At 34.7% G+C, this 17,525-nt stretch overlaps 12 protein-coding genes and 1 pseudogene across 13 annotated transcripts, besides 1 other annotated feature; 9 read left to right on the top strand and 4 right to left on the bottom strand.

Annotated features, from left to right (window-relative positions):
* Window positions 1-1,725: 1,725 nt before the first annotated feature.
* On the top strand, window positions 1,726-2,088 carry TVAGG3_0837770 (uncharacterized protein; the record flags this gene model as incomplete). The annotated part of the gene is made up of 1 exon (XM_001578910.1): window positions 1,726-2,088. The coding sequence occupies one exon, from the start codon at window positions 1,726-1,728 to the stop codon at window positions 2,086-2,088; it is 363 nt and encodes a 120-aa protein (XP_001578960.1).
* A 263-nt stretch (window positions 2,089-2,351) lies between these two features.
* TVAGG3_0837760 (uncharacterized protein) lies at window positions 2,352-3,200 on the bottom strand (the record flags this gene model as incomplete). The annotated part of the gene is made up of 1 exon (XM_001578908.1): window positions 2,352-3,200. The coding sequence occupies one exon, from the start codon at window positions 3,198-3,200 to the stop codon at window positions 2,352-2,354; it is 849 nt and encodes a 282-aa protein (XP_001578958.1).
* A 267-nt stretch (window positions 3,201-3,467) lies between these two features.
* Window positions 3,468-17,525: part of a mobile genetic element that runs on past the window's edge.
* Window positions 6,018-6,170, top strand: TVAGG3_0837750 (uncharacterized protein; the record flags this gene model as incomplete). Its single annotated transcript, XM_051248772.1, has 1 exon — window positions 6,018-6,170. The coding sequence occupies one exon, from the start codon at window positions 6,018-6,020 to the stop codon at window positions 6,168-6,170; it is 153 nt and encodes a 50-aa protein (XP_051084247.1).
* Window positions 6,190-6,774, top strand: TVAGG3_0837740 (phage tail repeat-like family; the record flags this gene model as incomplete). Its single annotated transcript, XM_051248771.1, has 1 exon — window positions 6,190-6,774. The coding sequence occupies one exon, from the start codon at window positions 6,190-6,192 to the stop codon at window positions 6,772-6,774; it is 585 nt and encodes a 194-aa protein (XP_051084246.1).
* On the top strand, window positions 7,086-7,670 carry TVAGG3_0837730 (HNH endonuclease family; the record flags this gene model as incomplete). The annotated part of the gene is made up of 1 exon (XM_051248770.1): window positions 7,086-7,670. The coding sequence occupies one exon, from the start codon at window positions 7,086-7,088 to the stop codon at window positions 7,668-7,670; it is 585 nt and encodes a 194-aa protein (XP_051084245.1).
* On the top strand, window positions 7,920-9,863 carry TVAGG3_0837720 (uncharacterized protein; the record flags this gene model as incomplete). Its single annotated transcript, XM_051248769.1, has 1 exon — window positions 7,920-9,863. One exon carries the CDS (start codon window positions 7,920-7,922, stop codon window positions 9,861-9,863), a length of 1,944 nt encoding a protein of 647 aa, XP_051084244.1.
* Window positions 9,920-10,780, top strand: TVAGG3_0837710 (uncharacterized protein; the record flags this gene model as incomplete). The annotated part of the gene is made up of 1 exon (XM_051248768.1): window positions 9,920-10,780. The coding sequence occupies one exon, from the start codon at window positions 9,920-9,922 to the stop codon at window positions 10,778-10,780; it is 861 nt and encodes a 286-aa protein (XP_051084243.1).
* TVAGG3_0837700 (organellar and viral DNA polymerase type B) lies at window positions 11,470-12,384 on the top strand (the record flags this gene model as incomplete). The annotated part of the gene is made up of 1 exon (XM_001578906.1): window positions 11,470-12,384. The coding sequence occupies one exon, from the start codon at window positions 11,470-11,472 to the stop codon at window positions 12,382-12,384; it is 915 nt and encodes a 304-aa protein (XP_001578956.1).
* Window positions 14,103-14,476, top strand: TVAGG3_0837690 (annotated as a pseudogene). Its single transcript has one exon. A coding segment is annotated over exon 1 (374 nt).
* Window positions 15,392-15,922, bottom strand: TVAGG3_0837680 (P-loop containing nucleoside triphosphate hydrolases family; the record flags this gene model as incomplete). Its single annotated transcript, XM_051248767.1, has 1 exon — window positions 15,392-15,922. A coding segment is annotated over one exon (531 nt), but the record flags the coding sequence as incomplete, so codon positions are not given.
* On the top strand, window positions 15,959-16,411 carry TVAGG3_0837670 (uncharacterized protein; the record flags this gene model as incomplete). The annotated part of the gene is made up of 1 exon (XM_051248766.1): window positions 15,959-16,411. The coding sequence occupies one exon, from the start codon at window positions 15,959-15,961 to the stop codon at window positions 16,409-16,411; it is 453 nt and encodes a 150-aa protein (XP_051084241.1).
* Window positions 16,428-16,847, bottom strand: TVAGG3_0837660 (protein of unknown function, DUF4108 family; the record flags this gene model as incomplete). The annotated part of the gene is made up of 1 exon (XM_051248765.1): window positions 16,428-16,847. The coding sequence occupies one exon, from the start codon at window positions 16,845-16,847 to the stop codon at window positions 16,428-16,430; it is 420 nt and encodes a 139-aa protein (XP_051084240.1).
* On the bottom strand, window positions 16,886-17,236 carry TVAGG3_0837650 (Poxvirus D5 protein-like family; the record flags this gene model as incomplete). Its single annotated transcript, XM_051248764.1, has 1 exon — window positions 16,886-17,236. The coding sequence occupies one exon, from the start codon at window positions 17,234-17,236 to the stop codon at window positions 16,886-16,888; it is 351 nt and encodes a 116-aa protein (XP_051084239.1).

Genomic DNA, 17,525 nt, shown 5'->3' with positions numbered 1-17,525 from the left:
ATCTCCGACATATGCATTTGATAATGAATCCAAAACAGTGAATTTAGGTTTACCATCTTGATAAGTTATTTTATTTGTATACCATTCTTTTTGATAGGGTTTATTGGAAGAATAGTGAAATATAAATATCTGGATAAATTGTTGAATCAGAATTTACACTATTACATCTAATAGAACCCAACTGAATTAAAATCAAATCATCCGAAACATTTAATGGTAGATGAAGATGGTTTAGCATTAAAAAAATTGTCATTTTTTAAAAAATTTCGGATTTTTAAGAGTATGTTGAAAATTAAACATACTTTTAATATATGTTAATAATTATCATTTGATAAAATTATTTAAATAGTAATCAAAATAAAAAAAAAAAAAAAAAGGTAGTGGGGCCTCCAGGCACTTCGTGCCCTCTAGCCCCGAAGATGTTAGTATAAAATGCAGTTTATATAAAATGAGGTTTTTTTGGGTAAAGGGGGCCTTCCAGGCACTTCGTGCCTTCTAGCCCATAAAATTTTTGAGAGTTGTTGCTGTTGACTTTTTTGTAGAGGACTCAAAATAGTATAACTATAAACCGGACAAGTAAGGGTCTATCGTCGCTACAGAAAAGTTACGGGCGTTCCGAGGAAGTATACTTTGAGAAGCCTTTTCTCCATTTTAAACAAGATAGGACGGTTATTTTACAAAACTGACAAGATTTAACCGAGTAGTTTTCATGCTTTGTCACTTTTCTGTCACTTTTCAGGAAAAAACATTTTTATTATATATATAAAATGAATTTTACAAAACCACCGTTACCCTTCTTTGGAAATAAGAGTAGATGTAAAGATATTCTATTGAGAGAACTTAAGAAACTACCGAATGGTCTAACATTTGTAGATTTGTTCGGTGGAAGTTTCTATATGTCCCATTTGTGCCATACCGTATTCCCAGACTCAAAGATTATATGCAATGACTTCGACAACTATATGAACCGTCTCAAACATATACCAGACACAAACAAAATATTGAAAGAGTTAAAAGAAAAGATACCTATAGGTAAGATGGAAAGTATACCATTAGATAAGAAAAATATTGTAAGAGAGGTTTTGAAAAAAGCAGAATATATTGACTGGGATAGTATATCTGCTAGACTATTATATAGTGGTTCTATAAGAGTTCATGACATTGAAACACTTATGTCAAAAGTTTTATATCTTAACTATAAAAATGTTTTCAAAGAGAACATAGAAAAATATACTGAGGGTATAGAGTTTGTGAGATGTCATTGGACAGAGTTGTATGAAAAATATAAAGACAAGGAAAATGTTTTCTTTATAGTGGACCCGCCGTTCTATAACACATGGGATTTTCAATACCAAGTAGACTGGACTTTGAGAGACTCTTTAGAAACTTTAGACGTTTTACATAACCATCCATGCTTTTACTTTACATCCGATAAAAGTGGTTTGGAAACCGTTATGAGATGGTTAGGGGACATACATGACTATGAGTTTAGATATGACAAGATAGAATATGAGAGAGGTCCTATAAACCGGAGAAAGTGTCACAACAAAGAAATTTTATTGGTAAGTAAATGTGGTTTGAAATAGGACTACTTGTTTTAGGTTTTTTCCATTGTGTCATTTACTTATTTGACGTGGCAGAAAGATATAGAGAATATGAAGATGAACCAATGCCAGCAAATGTTCAGCATATGTACTCGTAAGAGATATTTTTATCTAATATTAAATGGACGCACAGAACTTAGCGAATGCACAGCAACCTGGACAACCAAACCCAGAGAATATTCCAAATGAAGTTAGAATACAAACTGCAATGGCAAACTATGGTCAAGTGCCAACAGATGTACAAATGCAAACTGCCATGTCAAATGACGCTGCGTTAGGTTTGCCACCATGGTATGCAAATATGAGATGGAAAGAGTTTTATACAAACCCTGAAGTGGGATATAAACAACTCTATGCAGATGACGCGAACACAGGAGTTGACCCGGAATATGTTTTCTACCAGAGGAGAAATAGAATGTATGAGCTCCAGTTAAAGAATGCAATGGAACTCAGAAGGAAACGTAAGAGACTAGGCGGACATTAGATTTTTACATATAGTAAAATGGGTTTCTTTGGAAGAATAGGAAACTTCTTTCGAAATGTTGGAAGAGGTATATGGAATGGAATAAAATCTGTCGGAAGAGGAATTTGGAACGGAGTCAAAATATTGGTAAAAGAGTAGGTCAGTTCGTTGGTATTATACCTAAAGACCCTGAACCAGAAGAACAAGCTCCTGTTATACAACAGCCTGAACCTGCACCACAGTCTAGTTGGCAACCAAATCCAACACCTCAACCGTATTAAAAATTATATTTTTACCGTTCGATAGTAGTTGTATATGAAACTAAGTTCTAAGTAAAACGCGTGGTATAATGGAATTATTCTCTTTCTTCCATCTGTAGTAAACCATACTTGAAAGTCTGAAATACTTCCACTTGGTGGTTCATATAGCTTTGTAGGTTTTTCGTAAAAGTCATTTGCCAAGCATAAAAAAGAGTTTTGTGCACCAGAAAATGAAGCATGAACTATAATAGCATCTTGGTCGAAAACATTTTCATATGTTCCATTAGGGTTTTCGACTTCATAAAAGTTCGGGTGTACTGGATATGCTGCAGGCTGATTTAACATCCTCAAAAATCTATACCATGCCAAGTTGTTATATTTTGTAGAAATATAAACGTTTTCTCCAAGGTCTTCTATTCTATCGATTTTAACAGTTGCATTTTTCCTGTCATATATAATATCGAGATGGTACTCTCCTTCGTCAATGTTATACTGTTTTGCATATTCGAGATAGATATCGTTTATTTTTTCTTGAAAAGCTTGAAGAGTTGTTTCTAAGTTTACAAGCAAACTAACTTGTAAAAGTTTTCCCTGTACAAATTTCTCATACGCACGTTTTTCTTTGTTATAGTATCGAACTTCAAAACCGACCGTAAATGGGAAACCATGTATGGCTTCTGAAATGAACTTCATTCTACGAAAGCCAACAGCTTTTGTGACGGATGGGTCTCTTAACCATCTCAATGGGTAGTCAAAACGATAGCCTTCATGCTTTACGGTCTCTGTCTCAAACTTTTGACCGACATTAGTAAAAAGTTCATCTAATGGTTTAGTTGTAGCAACTCTTGAATTTTCTTTTTCTATTGAAAGCATTTTTTATCTAGAATAAAAATGTCGAAAGAAACAGCGTCTATGAGAGAAATACAACACAACCGACAACTCATTGTACAAGCTCTAAATAAGAACACAACAAACTTTTCAAACTATTCTAAGATATCTGAGTCATTGAAAGAAGGAAACTTAAAACTGACAATGAACCCAATGACAGATGAGTTTCTGTTTCAAGACAATAGGAACCATACTGTCTGTATAAATCCAACAAAAGGAACTTTAAACGAGAAACCTATAGATGAACTTCTTTTGAAAGCAGATGTTGACAACAAAGCTGACAAAGAGTATGTAGACGATGCAATAGCAAAAGAAGAAGAAAGAGCTAACAATGCTTATGCAACAAAAGAACATACTCATCCTGAACTAGCAGACAAAACATATGTTGACAATAAAATGTCAAGTGAAGTGACAAGAGCTGAAAACGAATATTCTAAAAAGACTCATACACATACCATTGCAAATATTACAAACTTACAAGAAACCTTAAACAGTAAAAGTGACGTTGGACATACACATACCATTGCAAATATTACAAACTTACAAGAAACCTTAAACAGTAAAAGTGACGTTGGACATACACATACCATTGCAAATATTACAAACTTACAAGAAACCTTAAACAGGAAAAGTGACGTTGGACATACACATACATCTTCTGAAATAACAGACTTAAACGTTAGCCTTGAAAAGAAGGCAGATAAGAACCATACACACGATTTCTTCGCAACTGTTGGTATAGAAAATATTGAAGGAACGGTTGAAGGAGCTGATGGAACTGGTGGGGATGTATTAAATTGGAAACCTCCTAACTTTCCACAAGGTTTAACATCGGAGGATGACATAACGACGATGAAATACACTAGATGTAGAAATGTCTATGTCATGGAGGATGAAAACAATGTTAAATTCACTGCTCAAGATTTTATATGATAAAAAAGCAGACAAAACAGAGCTTCAAACATTAAAGACAGAAATACTTCAAACAGTATATCCTATAGGTTCTATTTATACGTCAATGAACTCTACCAGACCAGAAGTAGTACTTGGTTTTGGAACTTGGACTCAAATAGTCGACAGGTTTTTGTATTGTGCAAACTCTTCAAAGGAAACAGGTGGAAGTAAAACGATTTCAGGTGCAAATTTACCTGCGCACAGTCACTACATAGATTTAAGTACATCTCAAGCAGGTTGGCATAGTCATAGATATTGGAATTGGTCAAGCAATGACAAAGGTAAAGAGATATGATGTTAAAGACAACGTTCAGTTTGCTATAAATTGTTACTGGAGTAACACTGAGGGAGGAGGAAACCATACACATCGCGTTTCAGGGTATACACAAACAACGGGACAAAGTAAAGACTACATGCCACCTTACATGACAGTTTACGCATGGTATAGAAATGCTTAGTCTCATTTTCAACTTCTTTAGCATATTCGTCAGGAGTTGTCTTATATTGTTAGGAACTGTCTTTTGAAAGTATACCACCTTGAACTTTGACAAGTTTGAAACGAGTCTGACAATAGTAGTTTTATCTTCTGCTTGCAGTCTGTACATTTTGCCATGTTTGCCTAAAACTTCATAATATTCTCTTGTATACTTTCTTCTATTTTACGAACACGAATGTGGTACCTGTCGGGTACTTGTTGTTGTTGTCATAGTCAATAGTATTTTCATATGGGTCGCGTTTAGGTATTTCTATTTTTACTTTGTCACCTTTCTGAAGTTTGAAGCCCGGCATTCTTTCTTGTTTGTCTCTTTTGACTAAATTGTTAAATATAAAGTCTTTCTCTAAGTCAGGGTTGTTTTTCATTTCTTCGGGGGAGTGGTTTCCCAAACCTTTTTGTTTACGGCTATTGTAAATATTTAAAACTTGTCTCATCTTTGCCATGGAGAAATGTCTATATTTGTCGTCATATGACATCTCATCTACCTCACCACCTTGTGGTTGGTTTAAGTCTCTTAAGATTTTTATACAACTGTCAATGACACCAAGAGCAGAATGGTTTTGGTCGACAATGAAATATTGGTTTACATTTTTTGAACGCAGATAGTTTTTAATATCGTCTGATTTGAAAGAACTTTCATAGTCAGATGTCAGTTTTGTTGGATGGTATTTGTCAACGAATATTGTCAAAGCAGTTTTCACATCTAAAATATTTTTGGACTGTAATGGTATGGCTTCACAGTATCTTGTGTTTTGACCAACAAATATTAGCCAGTATGGTGGTCCATCTTCTCTATACCTCGGAATGTTTTCCAAGATATCATAAACCAAGCATTTGGTGTTGAACTAAAGATTTTTACCATGAGTGCTTTCTTTGTCGCCTTAGAAACATACGGTCCTTGTTTGAATTCGTCATTTTTAACCCATAAGAAATGGGTTTTTTTGGCGCATTAGCAGGAGTCGCATCTAGATTTTTACCCGCAGTGGGAACAATAGCCAGAGTGGTATTTGGAGTTGGAAGGAAGATTTTGAGTACATTAGGTATACTGAAAGAGAAAGCACAACCTATTATACAAACTGTACAGAAAGGTTGGGATGTAGCACGAGATGCAACAAATCTTATTCCAAATCCTGAAACAAGAGGAAAAGTTCAAGGATGGATGGACAATGTAGGAAGACAAGCAGGAAACTACTATAACAAAGCAAATGACTACTATAACCAAGCAGGGCACTATATGGACCAAGGTGAAAGATTCTTTAACAGAGGATATAACCATGCACAACAGTGGGTAAACAATAACCAACCGCAACCGCCTCAAACTTGGGGAATGTAAAATTTTTTACTGAGATGAAATGAACAATACAGCATTGAGACAAATGGGTTCAAGATGGATTTGTCGGCTTCCAGCAGTTACACAACGTGTTTGTCAAGTTCTTCCTATACCTCAGGAAGTTTTAGACCGACTTAAAAAACCTCAACAACCAGTTGAAAACAAACCAAACTAAAATTTTTTACTGAGATGAAATGACCGAAGAAGTTGAAACGGTAGATTTGACACCACAAACAAAAAGTTCAGAACCATTGTCAAAACCTGTCAAAGAACTTACAGATGAAGAGAAAAATTCAATAATAGAAGGTGTGAGGTCTGGAAATACAAACCCTAACTACAAAGTCACTTTTCATAAAAATGGAACGGCAAGTATCTCAAAAAAGAAACAGACTCTCACAAATAAAATATTGAAGTCTGAAGGAGCTTTCGAGACAACAGATGGGAAGGTATACTTCACTGACCAACAGTTCATTATAGAACATCTCATTGACTTAGAGTCAAAATATTCTAAACTTTACAACAAACACAAAAAGTTGAAAGGAAAACAAAGACAGATGGCATATGATATTTATGAAGATGTTGACGACACAACCATACCTGCAAGTGAGGTAAAGTCAGAAGAACCAAAAAGTGACGAAAAACCAATAGAAGAAGAAAAACCAAAAACTGAAGATAAACCAAAACCAAAGGTTAGTTTTAATACTAAACCAAGTCAACCTTCATTAGCTGGTATGGGTTGGCGTCAAAGGCTTATGATAGCAGGTGGTTATGTAAAGTAAAGGAAAAACATTTTTAAAACAGTATATTTTTATTTTATTTGAAATGTACGCTGAGTTTTGTTGGAGACGACCGTTGACAAAACATAGACAAGAAAGTCTTGACAAAACATAGACGATGAAAGTTCATGAGAAATTAGATGAAGAAGTCTTAACAAAACATTGACAAGAAAGTTCATGAGAAATTAGATGAAGAAGTTCATGAGAAATTAGACGATGAAAGTTCATGAGAAATTAGATGAGAAATATGAAATGGCATACCATTTAAAAACAAAACATTTTTTCAAAAAAATATTTTTTTTATTTTATTTGAAATGTACGCTGAGTTTGTTGGAACAGACCGTTGGGAAACTTGTTTGTTAGATGAGAAATATGAAATTCACTGTTGTGAGTCATTTGAAGTCAGAAACAAAAAGACAAAAAGAGTTTTAAGCGAATGGGAGCGAAATGACGGATATGCTCTTATGAGGATTGGTGGAAAAAACTATTTTAAACATGTTGTCATTGCAACTCATTTTATACTGAATCCTAACAATCTACCCTTTGTAGACCATATAAACCATATAAGAAATGACAATAGACTTGAAAATTTACGCTGGGTCACTTGTTCTGAAAACAGTAAGAACATAGGCAAATTTCGAGATATTGTATTCGAATTTGTCGACGAACTAGAAGATGAAACAATTGAAATTACAGACTATGGTAAGCATACGTTTGAGTTTTACTACTATAGCGAAGAACAAGACTCTTTCTACTTTTATACCGGCGTAAACTATAGAAAATTACAAGTATATTTTACTAAGACGGGCTATGCTTATGTAAGCACTAGAGATACAGATGGAAAAAACGTTAGACTATTTCTTAACAAATTCAAGAAGCTATATGGCATACCATTTTAAAACGTTTTTAAAACAGTATATTTTTTTATTTTTATAAAAATGCCCCCACATAGAATGGACAGAAGGTCTGCTAGAATAAAAGCAGAGTTGCAAAGATATGGTTGGAGAGTTTCAAAGAAGTTTAAATATAGGAAGGGAAAGCCAATAAAAGTCTATGACAAATTGTCTGGTCTTCGCTACGAGATGGACGTAGAAACCGCACGCGCCAATTATCCAAACAGACTGGAGAGGTTAGAAGAAGAACGTCTTATGGACATGCCTTTCGATGTTAGTGAACCGCAAGTTGAGGGACACGACGGCTTTGCCAGATTCTACTGGAAACATGACGAACAATTGTATCCTTTGAGACGGAAAAAAGGGAAGGGTGAAGACAAACATGCTCCCATGGAAAGAACAAGATATGCATATGAAAAGTATCGTGAAGTTAGAACTAAAATTGGTTCTGGTCGAACCTTTACAGTAAACTTTGACGAAGGAAAGAACAAAGAAGGCTTCATGGGAGTACTTGCTGCTATACAAGACGGAAATAAGAAAGGATACAATCTCAGACTAACCATAACAGATTTGGACGGTCATATATACTATGCGCATGGCAATGTCGCAACAGCCGCACAACTTCTTGACGCTTTCAAAACTTCAAAGAGAGAACAAATGTTTGACTCCGACTCAGACATCCTGAATGGAATTGAAGGAATTGTAAGTGTAAAGTTCGAATGGTACCAACATAACCCTCAAGCAGTCAGACAACATGCTGGATACTTCCCGTTCAGAAATAAGTCTGACATTGACTTAACAAGGTATGGAATTTACAATTCAATTGAAACAATTGTCAATGAACCTTGTATTCTTACATGTCTCAGGAACTCTGGTCTTGTTTCAGAAGAGAAGATGAAGTATCTTGAGTCATGTGTGAAGACAAGGTACATTCTCAGAGGTCAATTGTCAAAAGTTGCACCGTTGGCAAATGTCAATATCCGAGTCAACATTCCTACAGCTAAAGGTTCTTCACACGATGACTATGTTGTTGACTTCAAATTACCATGGTTGAAGATTGTACTTGTCCACAACCACTTCATGTTGAACGAAAGTCTTACAAACCCATTGTTCGGAAAAGGTAAGTGCAACATTGTCAGAGCTGTTAACATTCTTTTCGAGAAAGGTTTGTTGGAACCGATTCCAGATGACAAGCTGACAGAAACTTTTGTACCAAAAGATGAAACAAACTTTTCATTGTTAGCAAGACCAAAAGTTGTTCCGGACAAAGTTATAGCACAAAAGAAGTACACGGTTCCAAAAGGAGTTGGATTGTTCGGATACCAACCTGAACCAGAAGAACTTCCAATGAGGTTGCAAGAACTTCAAGATGCTATAAACAAACTTTCATTGAGACATCCAATCGATGTCAAATTGTATTGGAGAGCATCGGAGTTAGGTCAGAAGGTTTTATATGAAACAGGTTGCTTCGACGATGTCTATGAGATAACAGGAGAGGTTTCTCAGAAGATAAGAGACTCGCTTGAATTTCCACAAACCGGACCCATAGGTTGCGACAAGTTCGACTCATATGAAAAAATATACTATGTCGACCTTAACGCTGCGTACATGAGGTTTGTCCAATATATTCCGACTGGAATTCCAAACGAAGATGGTGAGTTCCCGGGAAGGAACTATACAGTTGGAAAAGTCATGCAACAACTCTATGATATTAGGAAGGCTTCAAACCCAAAACTTGCAATGACACTCAAATTGCTTATGAATTCGACATGGGGATATTCCATTAAGAAACCTCAAACGATGAAGAGTAAACACTATGAGAAGGTCGACAACTTTGTTGAAAGGTTCTCTCCTTTTGTCTTGAAGTACGAATTTACTCAAGGTCAAAATGGCTTAGTAACCACATTAAAACCTATTGTCGAACATTGGTCATACCCTCAGTTCGCAAAGGCAGTCCTTGACAACTACAATGAGTTCTTCTCCGATGTCAAATCCAAAGTGAAGGTATACTACGAGAACATCGATGCACTCATGACGAACGAAGAAGGATACAACAAACTCATTGAAATGGGTTTAGTCGGTGAGAAGATGGGCTGTTTTAAGCTAGATAAGGTATTTTCCGAAGTTCATGTAATATCGAAAAGGAAATATTGGGGTATGCTTGAAGACGGGACAGAAATAAAACATTGCATGAAATAAAACATTGCATACCATTTTAAAACATTTTTAAAACAGTATATTTTTACATATATTAAATGCTTCAGGTTGAAAAACAAAGAACAAAAGTAGCAGATACAAAACCGTTAGACTATATCTTTACAAATGCTGGTAGGAATATTTCAGATGAAGAAATTTCATCCGGAGCTTACAGGTTTAACTATCCAATTCGTTGGCTTCAAAGTCCTTCAGATGCAAAGGCAATAGGATTTAGAAGAGTTTTGTTTTCAAATAGAACTAACGCGTTTATGTTTGCAGTATATTTTCATGGTCAGTATAAAGGCTCTGATGGTCTAATAGAAAAATTTGACGAAATGAAAATCTTTACTATTCGCTCAGACGAAAGTCTTGAGAAGACTCTAAATGACTTTCAAACTCAAATAAACAAATACTACTGGGAATTTCAAGAAAAATACCATTCTTTACTAAACGGAACGTACTATCTGAAACTAGAATATGATAAGATGAATTCAACCGTTTCATTTCAAAGGATTGAAAATAACCCTCCAAGAGATACTGAGTTTTTATATTGGGGGGTGGACAGGCGTTCTTGGGCGCAATTTCTTCGGTTACTAAACCAGAACGAACCATTGCCACCTGACGGTCCTTTTAAATTTATACTTCCACCAGCAGATTTGACAGTTTATAGAAACGTGTTTGACCCTCAAAATGTTATATGTCATGCAAGTTTCAGTTCAAGCAACAACAGTTTTCTTTGTATGGGTAAGGACTTTTATGACTTTGCTTCTAAATTCTACGAACCACCTAGTAACAGTTTCTCTGACTTTCAAGTTTGGTTCACAACAAACGGTGTGCAGCATATTTTACCATTATACTATGACTTTTATCTCGAATTGTCTTTCATATACAACTACGGAAAAGTGCTGAAAAAGTATTGAAAAATACTTTTAGGGTAGATGGTTAGATCTAACCTGTTTTCTACCCTCATTTCTACCCTCTTGAATTTTCATGAATTTTGTGCTGAATTCGACAAAAATGAGTTTTTGGTTGAAAAAAGAGGTGGAGCCAAAAGTGGCTCGACCTCAAAACAAGCATTTTGTGAAGAATATACCAACCGCCGGAAAACAGCGGGTTGCTTTTTATACAAAGTTCAACAGGTGAATTTTCATGAATTTCCTTAAGATAAAAAAAAAATATATTTTAGGCGACCAGGTCACTCGGTCACTCGGTCAACTAACATCTTTTTGAAAATGGTGACAACATGACATTTTGACAACAACACAGGAAATAGATTTCATCGTATATGTTTTGTTGAGATTTCATCGTAAATGTTTTGTCAAACATGAGCGTAAATCAGACAAAAATATATTTTAGGTTAGATGGTTAGATCTAACCTCATTTCTACCATCGTAGAAAACACACAAAACTCTTGAATTTTGTTGCTGAATTCAATAAAAATATATTTTAGGGTAGATGGTTAGATCTAACCTCTTTTCTACCCTCATTTCTACCATCGTAGAAAACACACAAAACTCTTGAATTTTGACACTTTCACAAAAAACATAAAAAACATAAAAAATAAAGTTAGTTTTTTTAAAAAAATATTTTTTATTTTTATTGTAAGAACATGTTAGCAACAACTTCACCAAACTCGTTAGTCATGAACCCAACTTCAATGTTAGTAGAGATGAAAAGCTTCATTCCAGATTCGTTTACTTTCGAAACAGAAATCCAGAAGATAAAGCAGGAACTTCTCCAAGGAGATTTAGATTGCACTGCAAAAGATGAAGAAAATGGACAGTATCTTTATGAAATGCAGGATATTATTGACCATTTACCTAAACTTCCTGAAATACAACAACAAAAGCTTACTATTCCAGAATTCGATGAAATAGAAGTCAAAGCAACTGACTCAGTAGAAATAAGGAAGTTCATACGTAAGGTAAACTATGAGTTTCTTGGATTTCATTGCAACCACAAAGTCATGGACAAAGATTGCGATATGTTATATAAGAACATCTCTGACATATATAAATCTGGGGAGTTTAAGACCTACGACAACTTTGTTTCGTTAGTTGCTGAATGTGTATGGCAGATAAGAGATAAAGATAAAAGAGGTAAGGTATGGAACCAACAGATAAAACCAGCAACTTTTGAGTTAAAGAAAACCATTGACGCCTTAGTCATACTTGCAGGTAAGGTTTCAGAATATAACGCAAAAATGAACCCACAATGTTCAAAATGTAAAGCAGCAATGAGAAGATATAACTACTCCGTCAAAGAGATAGAAAGAATGCGAAACGACTATGCTGACTTAAAGAAAGAAGTAGAGAAACCAGCAGAAGATAAAATGGACATGTTGACATTTCTGAACAAAAACTATCCAACTGCTGACGATTTCCTTCTTTCAGATGTCAAGAAGAAATATAAAGATACATTCAATATTGTGAAAACTTTTGACATACTGACAGAAGAAATAGAAGCTACGAAATTGTTTAGAATTTCACGAATTCACAATGTTTACCATGTAAAACGCTTATAAAACTTTATGGTAGAAATGAGGGTAGAAAAGAGGTTAGATCTAACCATCTACCCTAAAATATATTTTTATTGAATTCTGAGTAAAATGACATATGGAACACATACTTTTTCAGTAAGGACATATGGGGTAGAAAAGAGGGTAGAAAAGAGGTTAGATCTAACCATCTACCCTAAAATATATTTTTGGGTCATTTACACTCATTGACGATGAAATCTCAACAAAACATATACGATGAAGTCTCAACAAAACATTGACGATGAAGTCTCAACAAAACATAGACAAGAAAGTTCATGAGAAATTAGATGAAGAAATCTCAACAAAACATTGACGATGAAATTCATTTCCTGTGTTGTTGTCAAAATGTCATGTTGTCACACTTTTTCAGAGAAGTTAAAATGACCGAGTGACCGAGTGACCGAGTGACCTGGTTCCACCTAAAATATATTTTTGCTGAAAAAATGACCAAATTTCATGATATAACTGTATTTTTTTGACGAAGTGAACTTTTACTCTTCGTAAAAAAAATCCCTGAAATCATATCTTTTATACAAGATAGAAAAGATAGAAAAAAAAGTTAGTTTTATTTTTTTTTATTTTTTTATTTTGTATGTAAGAACAGGAAATGTTAAACATTGAGTTTGAAACAGTTAAAAAGATAGACAATGACACCAAAGTGGTTAGAATAGGTGATTTAAACGTAAGATACTCAAAGAAATACAACAAATATTCTTTGTCAGACATTATATCTCCATCTGGAAAGAAAACATCCCATTGGGTTGGAATTGCTTCAACTCAGAAAATTTTGACAAGAAATCCTGAGCTTATGATATCGGTAAGATTCTATGGAACTACAGCATATCTTATAGACAAAAGTCTTATACCAATAGTTTTGTTATGGTTAGACCCAGTTGTTGGATATAATTTCATAACATATGGTTCATTCGATTCTGAACGTTGCAGTGAAGGCTTACTTTACATCGTTCAGAAACCGAAGGACTTCAATACAAAGAGATATAAGATAGGAAGAACATTTAATATAACTCAAAGATATGACAGTACAGTCAATAGAGTCAAGGTTGTGTTTGTGAACGATATGAGAGCTGCTGAAACAGAACTACTTGAAAAGTTTGAGAAAATGTATGGTGCTCCCATAAAAGGTAAAGAAACGTTTGAAGTAGATGAGATAGATAAAGCTATAAAATTATTTGACGAAGTTGCTGAAAAATACATGTAAAGCGTTTATTTTTGGTCTTTTATACAAGATAGAAAATAACGCTAATTTTATTTTTTTTTATTTTTTTATTTTGTATGTAAAGACAGATATGACAACATCAGAGAACACAACAACTGCTATCGTTCATGAAGCCATAAGTGAAGAATACGAGTGGGTTCAGTATAACAAACAGTTACGTCTCATTCGTTCGGTCAAAGATGACATGTACCAAATGCAAAGTATTTTGACAGCATGTTTTGCACCAGATACTAAGAAACCACAAGACTGGTTTGAATTAAATAGCACTCATGAACTCCTCAGTGAGTTTGAACATGTAGAACTTAAAAAAATGTACCAAGACAGACAAAACTTACCATCACATCTAAAAGGTATATATGTTCATAAGTTCCTAGCTAGTTCAATAGCAATGTGGGCCTCACCTCGTTATGCAATCTACATACTTATGCTACTTGACGAACTTTGTACAAAGCAGAGAGAAGATATGATGAAAGAAGACAAAAACATACAGAAAAGAATACCACGTTCGGTACCAAAAGGAAAGGAAAAGAACTATAAGTATACTGACATGAAAATGAAGAAGACAGAGATATGGTTATGTTGCATTTAGTCAGAAGAAACAACAAAAGCTTTTACGACCTTGCTAAGATTTACAAATCTGACAGAAATTGGTTCTATCGCGAAAACTTACCGATTTCAATGACACCGAATGAAGATGTTAAACAGATAGTTCAAGATACGTTACCTCAAACACACTATGATATGAAAGGTTGTACAATACTTACATTCAAAGAAGATTTGCCATTACTGAAAGAAAAGATAACAGAGTATTTTGACGAAGTTGCTGAAAAATACATGTAAAGCGTTTATTTTTCAAGCTTGACACCAAAGATGGCTCAGGTAGCTCTATAAGGTAAATTGTCTTGTCAAATCCTTCCAACATTCCGAGTCCTTCCTTCCGACATTCCGAGTCCTTCCTTCTGGCATTCCGAGTCCTTCCTTCTGGCATTCCGAGTCCTTCCTTCCGACAGAAAAAGTTTTTCCTTCCAACAGGAAAAGTCCTTCCTTCCAACAGGAAAAGTCCTTCCTTCCAGCAGGAAAAGTCCTTCCTTCCGGAAGGAAAAAAATTTCTTGACAACTGGAAAAATTTTTCTTGTTGTCCGTCCGTAAACCCTTCAAATTTTCGAAAATTGAGAACTTTTTGGCCGACCTTCAGAAAAAGTTTTTCCTTCCAACAGGAAAAGTCCTTCCTTCCGGAAGGAAAAAAATTTCTTGACAACAGGAAAAGTCCTTCCTTCCAACAGGAAAAGTCCTTCCTTCCGACAGGACACAAACGAATGTCCGACGTACCACCAACCGAGTCCATTCCAAAGCCAGAAGAACCGACAGCCCCAGCACCACAACAGACTAAGACTCAAACACTTACATTTTTCAAGCTTGACTTTTTACAATTTGAACTTTGTTTGCGTAGATATGAATTCTGAAAGAAGTATGAGGGTCTTGTATGACTTTGTACTTCTCCCATAGTTCATGTCTGTCAAACTTACCTGCCATGGACTCTTTCATAAGTTCCATGAAATCGTCTTCGGACAATCCGGGGAAAAGTATAATATCAGTAAGTATTCTCTTTACATCCTTACTTAAACTCTTTGCTGTCTGTACACAAATGACAACTGAAATGTTAAAGTGTCTGAGCTTCTTAAGAATTCGACACATGTCTTGTTCTCTATTCTTTAACAAAGGATGAGAGGCGAAATCATCTAAGATAAGAAGACATCTGTGAGGGTAAGTCTTCCAATCGTAAGATTGCAATTTCTTCGAAATGTATTCTATCTCTTTCTGTTTGTTTCTGAAGTGTTTCTTCTCTAATATTCTCTGCATTTCCTCATTTGGGTCTTTAAACTTAGAATTGACATACTCATTTATAGCATTGTACTTCAAAACTCTTCTTTGGTACTTCTTTATCCAATCTAACAACTCAGTATCTTTTATACATACTAACTTAGACTTCTTTATAATATCTTTGAACGAATTGACGGTTTGGTCAAATTGACCAGAAGTCGAACAAATGACTACTAACTCATAGAATGGGTTCTTCTCATCTAGTTCTTGTTGTTGTGCAGCCATTTTAAGATAAGTGAAAGTCTTACCCGACCCAGGTGGTGCAATTAGACCTGTTATACCATTCTGAGCAAATAAGAACTTGTCATGTATGGGTTTTATCTGAGCATTTTCCAACTTCCTCTTGTTCTTGTTTAAAACATTCTCAAATTTCTTGTCAATGTCAGCAAACTTTTTTTCTAACATATTTTTAGAAAAATTAAAATTTTTATCTTTTAGAAAATGTCTAGCGATTTCGCTATATATATTCGAGACAAGCTTTTCGACAGCAAAACATCTGTCGACCATAAAATCTTACATAGTGTAAACAAGAAAGGGGAATTTGTTCTAAAGTTCTGTTTCTGGGAATATGACAAGAACCATAAAACATTAAGCAGAGCAGTCTTAAAATTTGTCAATGACAGACTTGTTGACAGAGATGACGCCTCTTGGAGAGATGAAGTCCAACAAAACTTCTTAGAATGCAAAGAAGACACATGCGCTGTTCTTGAAAATGAAATAGAAAACAGAATAGAAGAGCTATTAAATGACAAAGCACTTTTACAAAAATATGGTTCTGAGAAGTTTGACATAACTCCACCAGAAAAGAAGAAGAGAGAAAAGAAAGAAAAGAAAGTAGAAGAAGAGAAGAAAGAACCTGAACCAGTTCCAGAGAAGGTGAGATATGACATGTAAAAATAAAATTTTATTTTTAGAACATTTCTGGGTCAATGTCAATGTTCTCTTCCTCTTTAGGAGTAAACACTGGCTTAGACTCTAAAATCTTCTTACCCAATCTACCTTGAACTTCAACTATCTTAGACTCATAATATTCATAGTCGTCTGCTTTCTTTGGTTCATAAGGTATAACAAGTTTGTATGCTTTGCCTTCTTTAAGGTTTGAGAACCTTCTGTCAAAACTTTCTTTGACTGTTAACAAACCTTCTATGTCTAAGTCTTCAAATTTCGCACCATTTTTAGTCACAATAGCAAACTTAACTGGTTCGATGTTCCAAACTTTGTCAAATGTAGACTTTTCAAAATGGTAGAAGTAAACATTCAAATATGTGAATGGGTCTAGTTCTTCTTTAAGTCCTGACATGTACTTGTTTACTGAGATGAATTTCGTCATCTTTTCTATCGGATAAAAAAATATTTTTTTTTTAAAATTTACTCAGAAAAATTTTTCTTTGTATATACACCATTCTGTACGTCTAAAAGACTTTTGACATTTGCCAAGAATGTTCGTTTAGACGCTGTCATATAACCATACTCTTGGCAATATTGTTTATACGAATCGTACAATGACCTTTCATCTAAACACTCAAAGTCAGTCTCATCTATGAACAGTTCATATACACTCTTGTTTGCTTCTAACAATGTTTGTCTCTCTTCGGTATGTGGAATTTGTCTTGGATTGAACTTTGAAATATCTAATGTCATGAAATATGAGAACAAGTGGTTGTAAAAGTTAGGTGTCAAAGTTTCTGCTAAGTCGTCAAAATATTCTGTATCTTGCATATGAGAATCTGACGTTCTGACAACTACATATCTTCTGTCAGAACTTTCTAACTTCATCGGAACGGCATTGTTTGAAACCATGATGAAATTTGCAACATTTTCACAAACTCTCTGGTCTTTATATTTTCTTTCAACAACTCCAACTTTGTCTGTTATAAGACTCTTCAAAGCATCCGAGTTCAAAACTTTTGTTGTATCTATACTTTGAAGTTCGTTACATACTATAAGTTTCATATTCTCTATTGAAGAGTTAAATTTACCGCAGATGTTTTCTAAGTTTGTCATATTC

This window comes from Trichomonas vaginalis, chromosome VI (genome assembly GCF_026262505.1).
Source record: "Trichomonas vaginalis G3 chromosome VI, whole genome shotgun sequence".
NCBI classification, from domain to species: Eukaryota; Parabasalia; order Trichomonadida; family Trichomonadidae; genus Trichomonas; species Trichomonas vaginalis.
The sequence above is the reverse complement of the archived record's forward strand: the minus strand, read 5'-3'. Positions and strand labels throughout refer to the sequence as shown.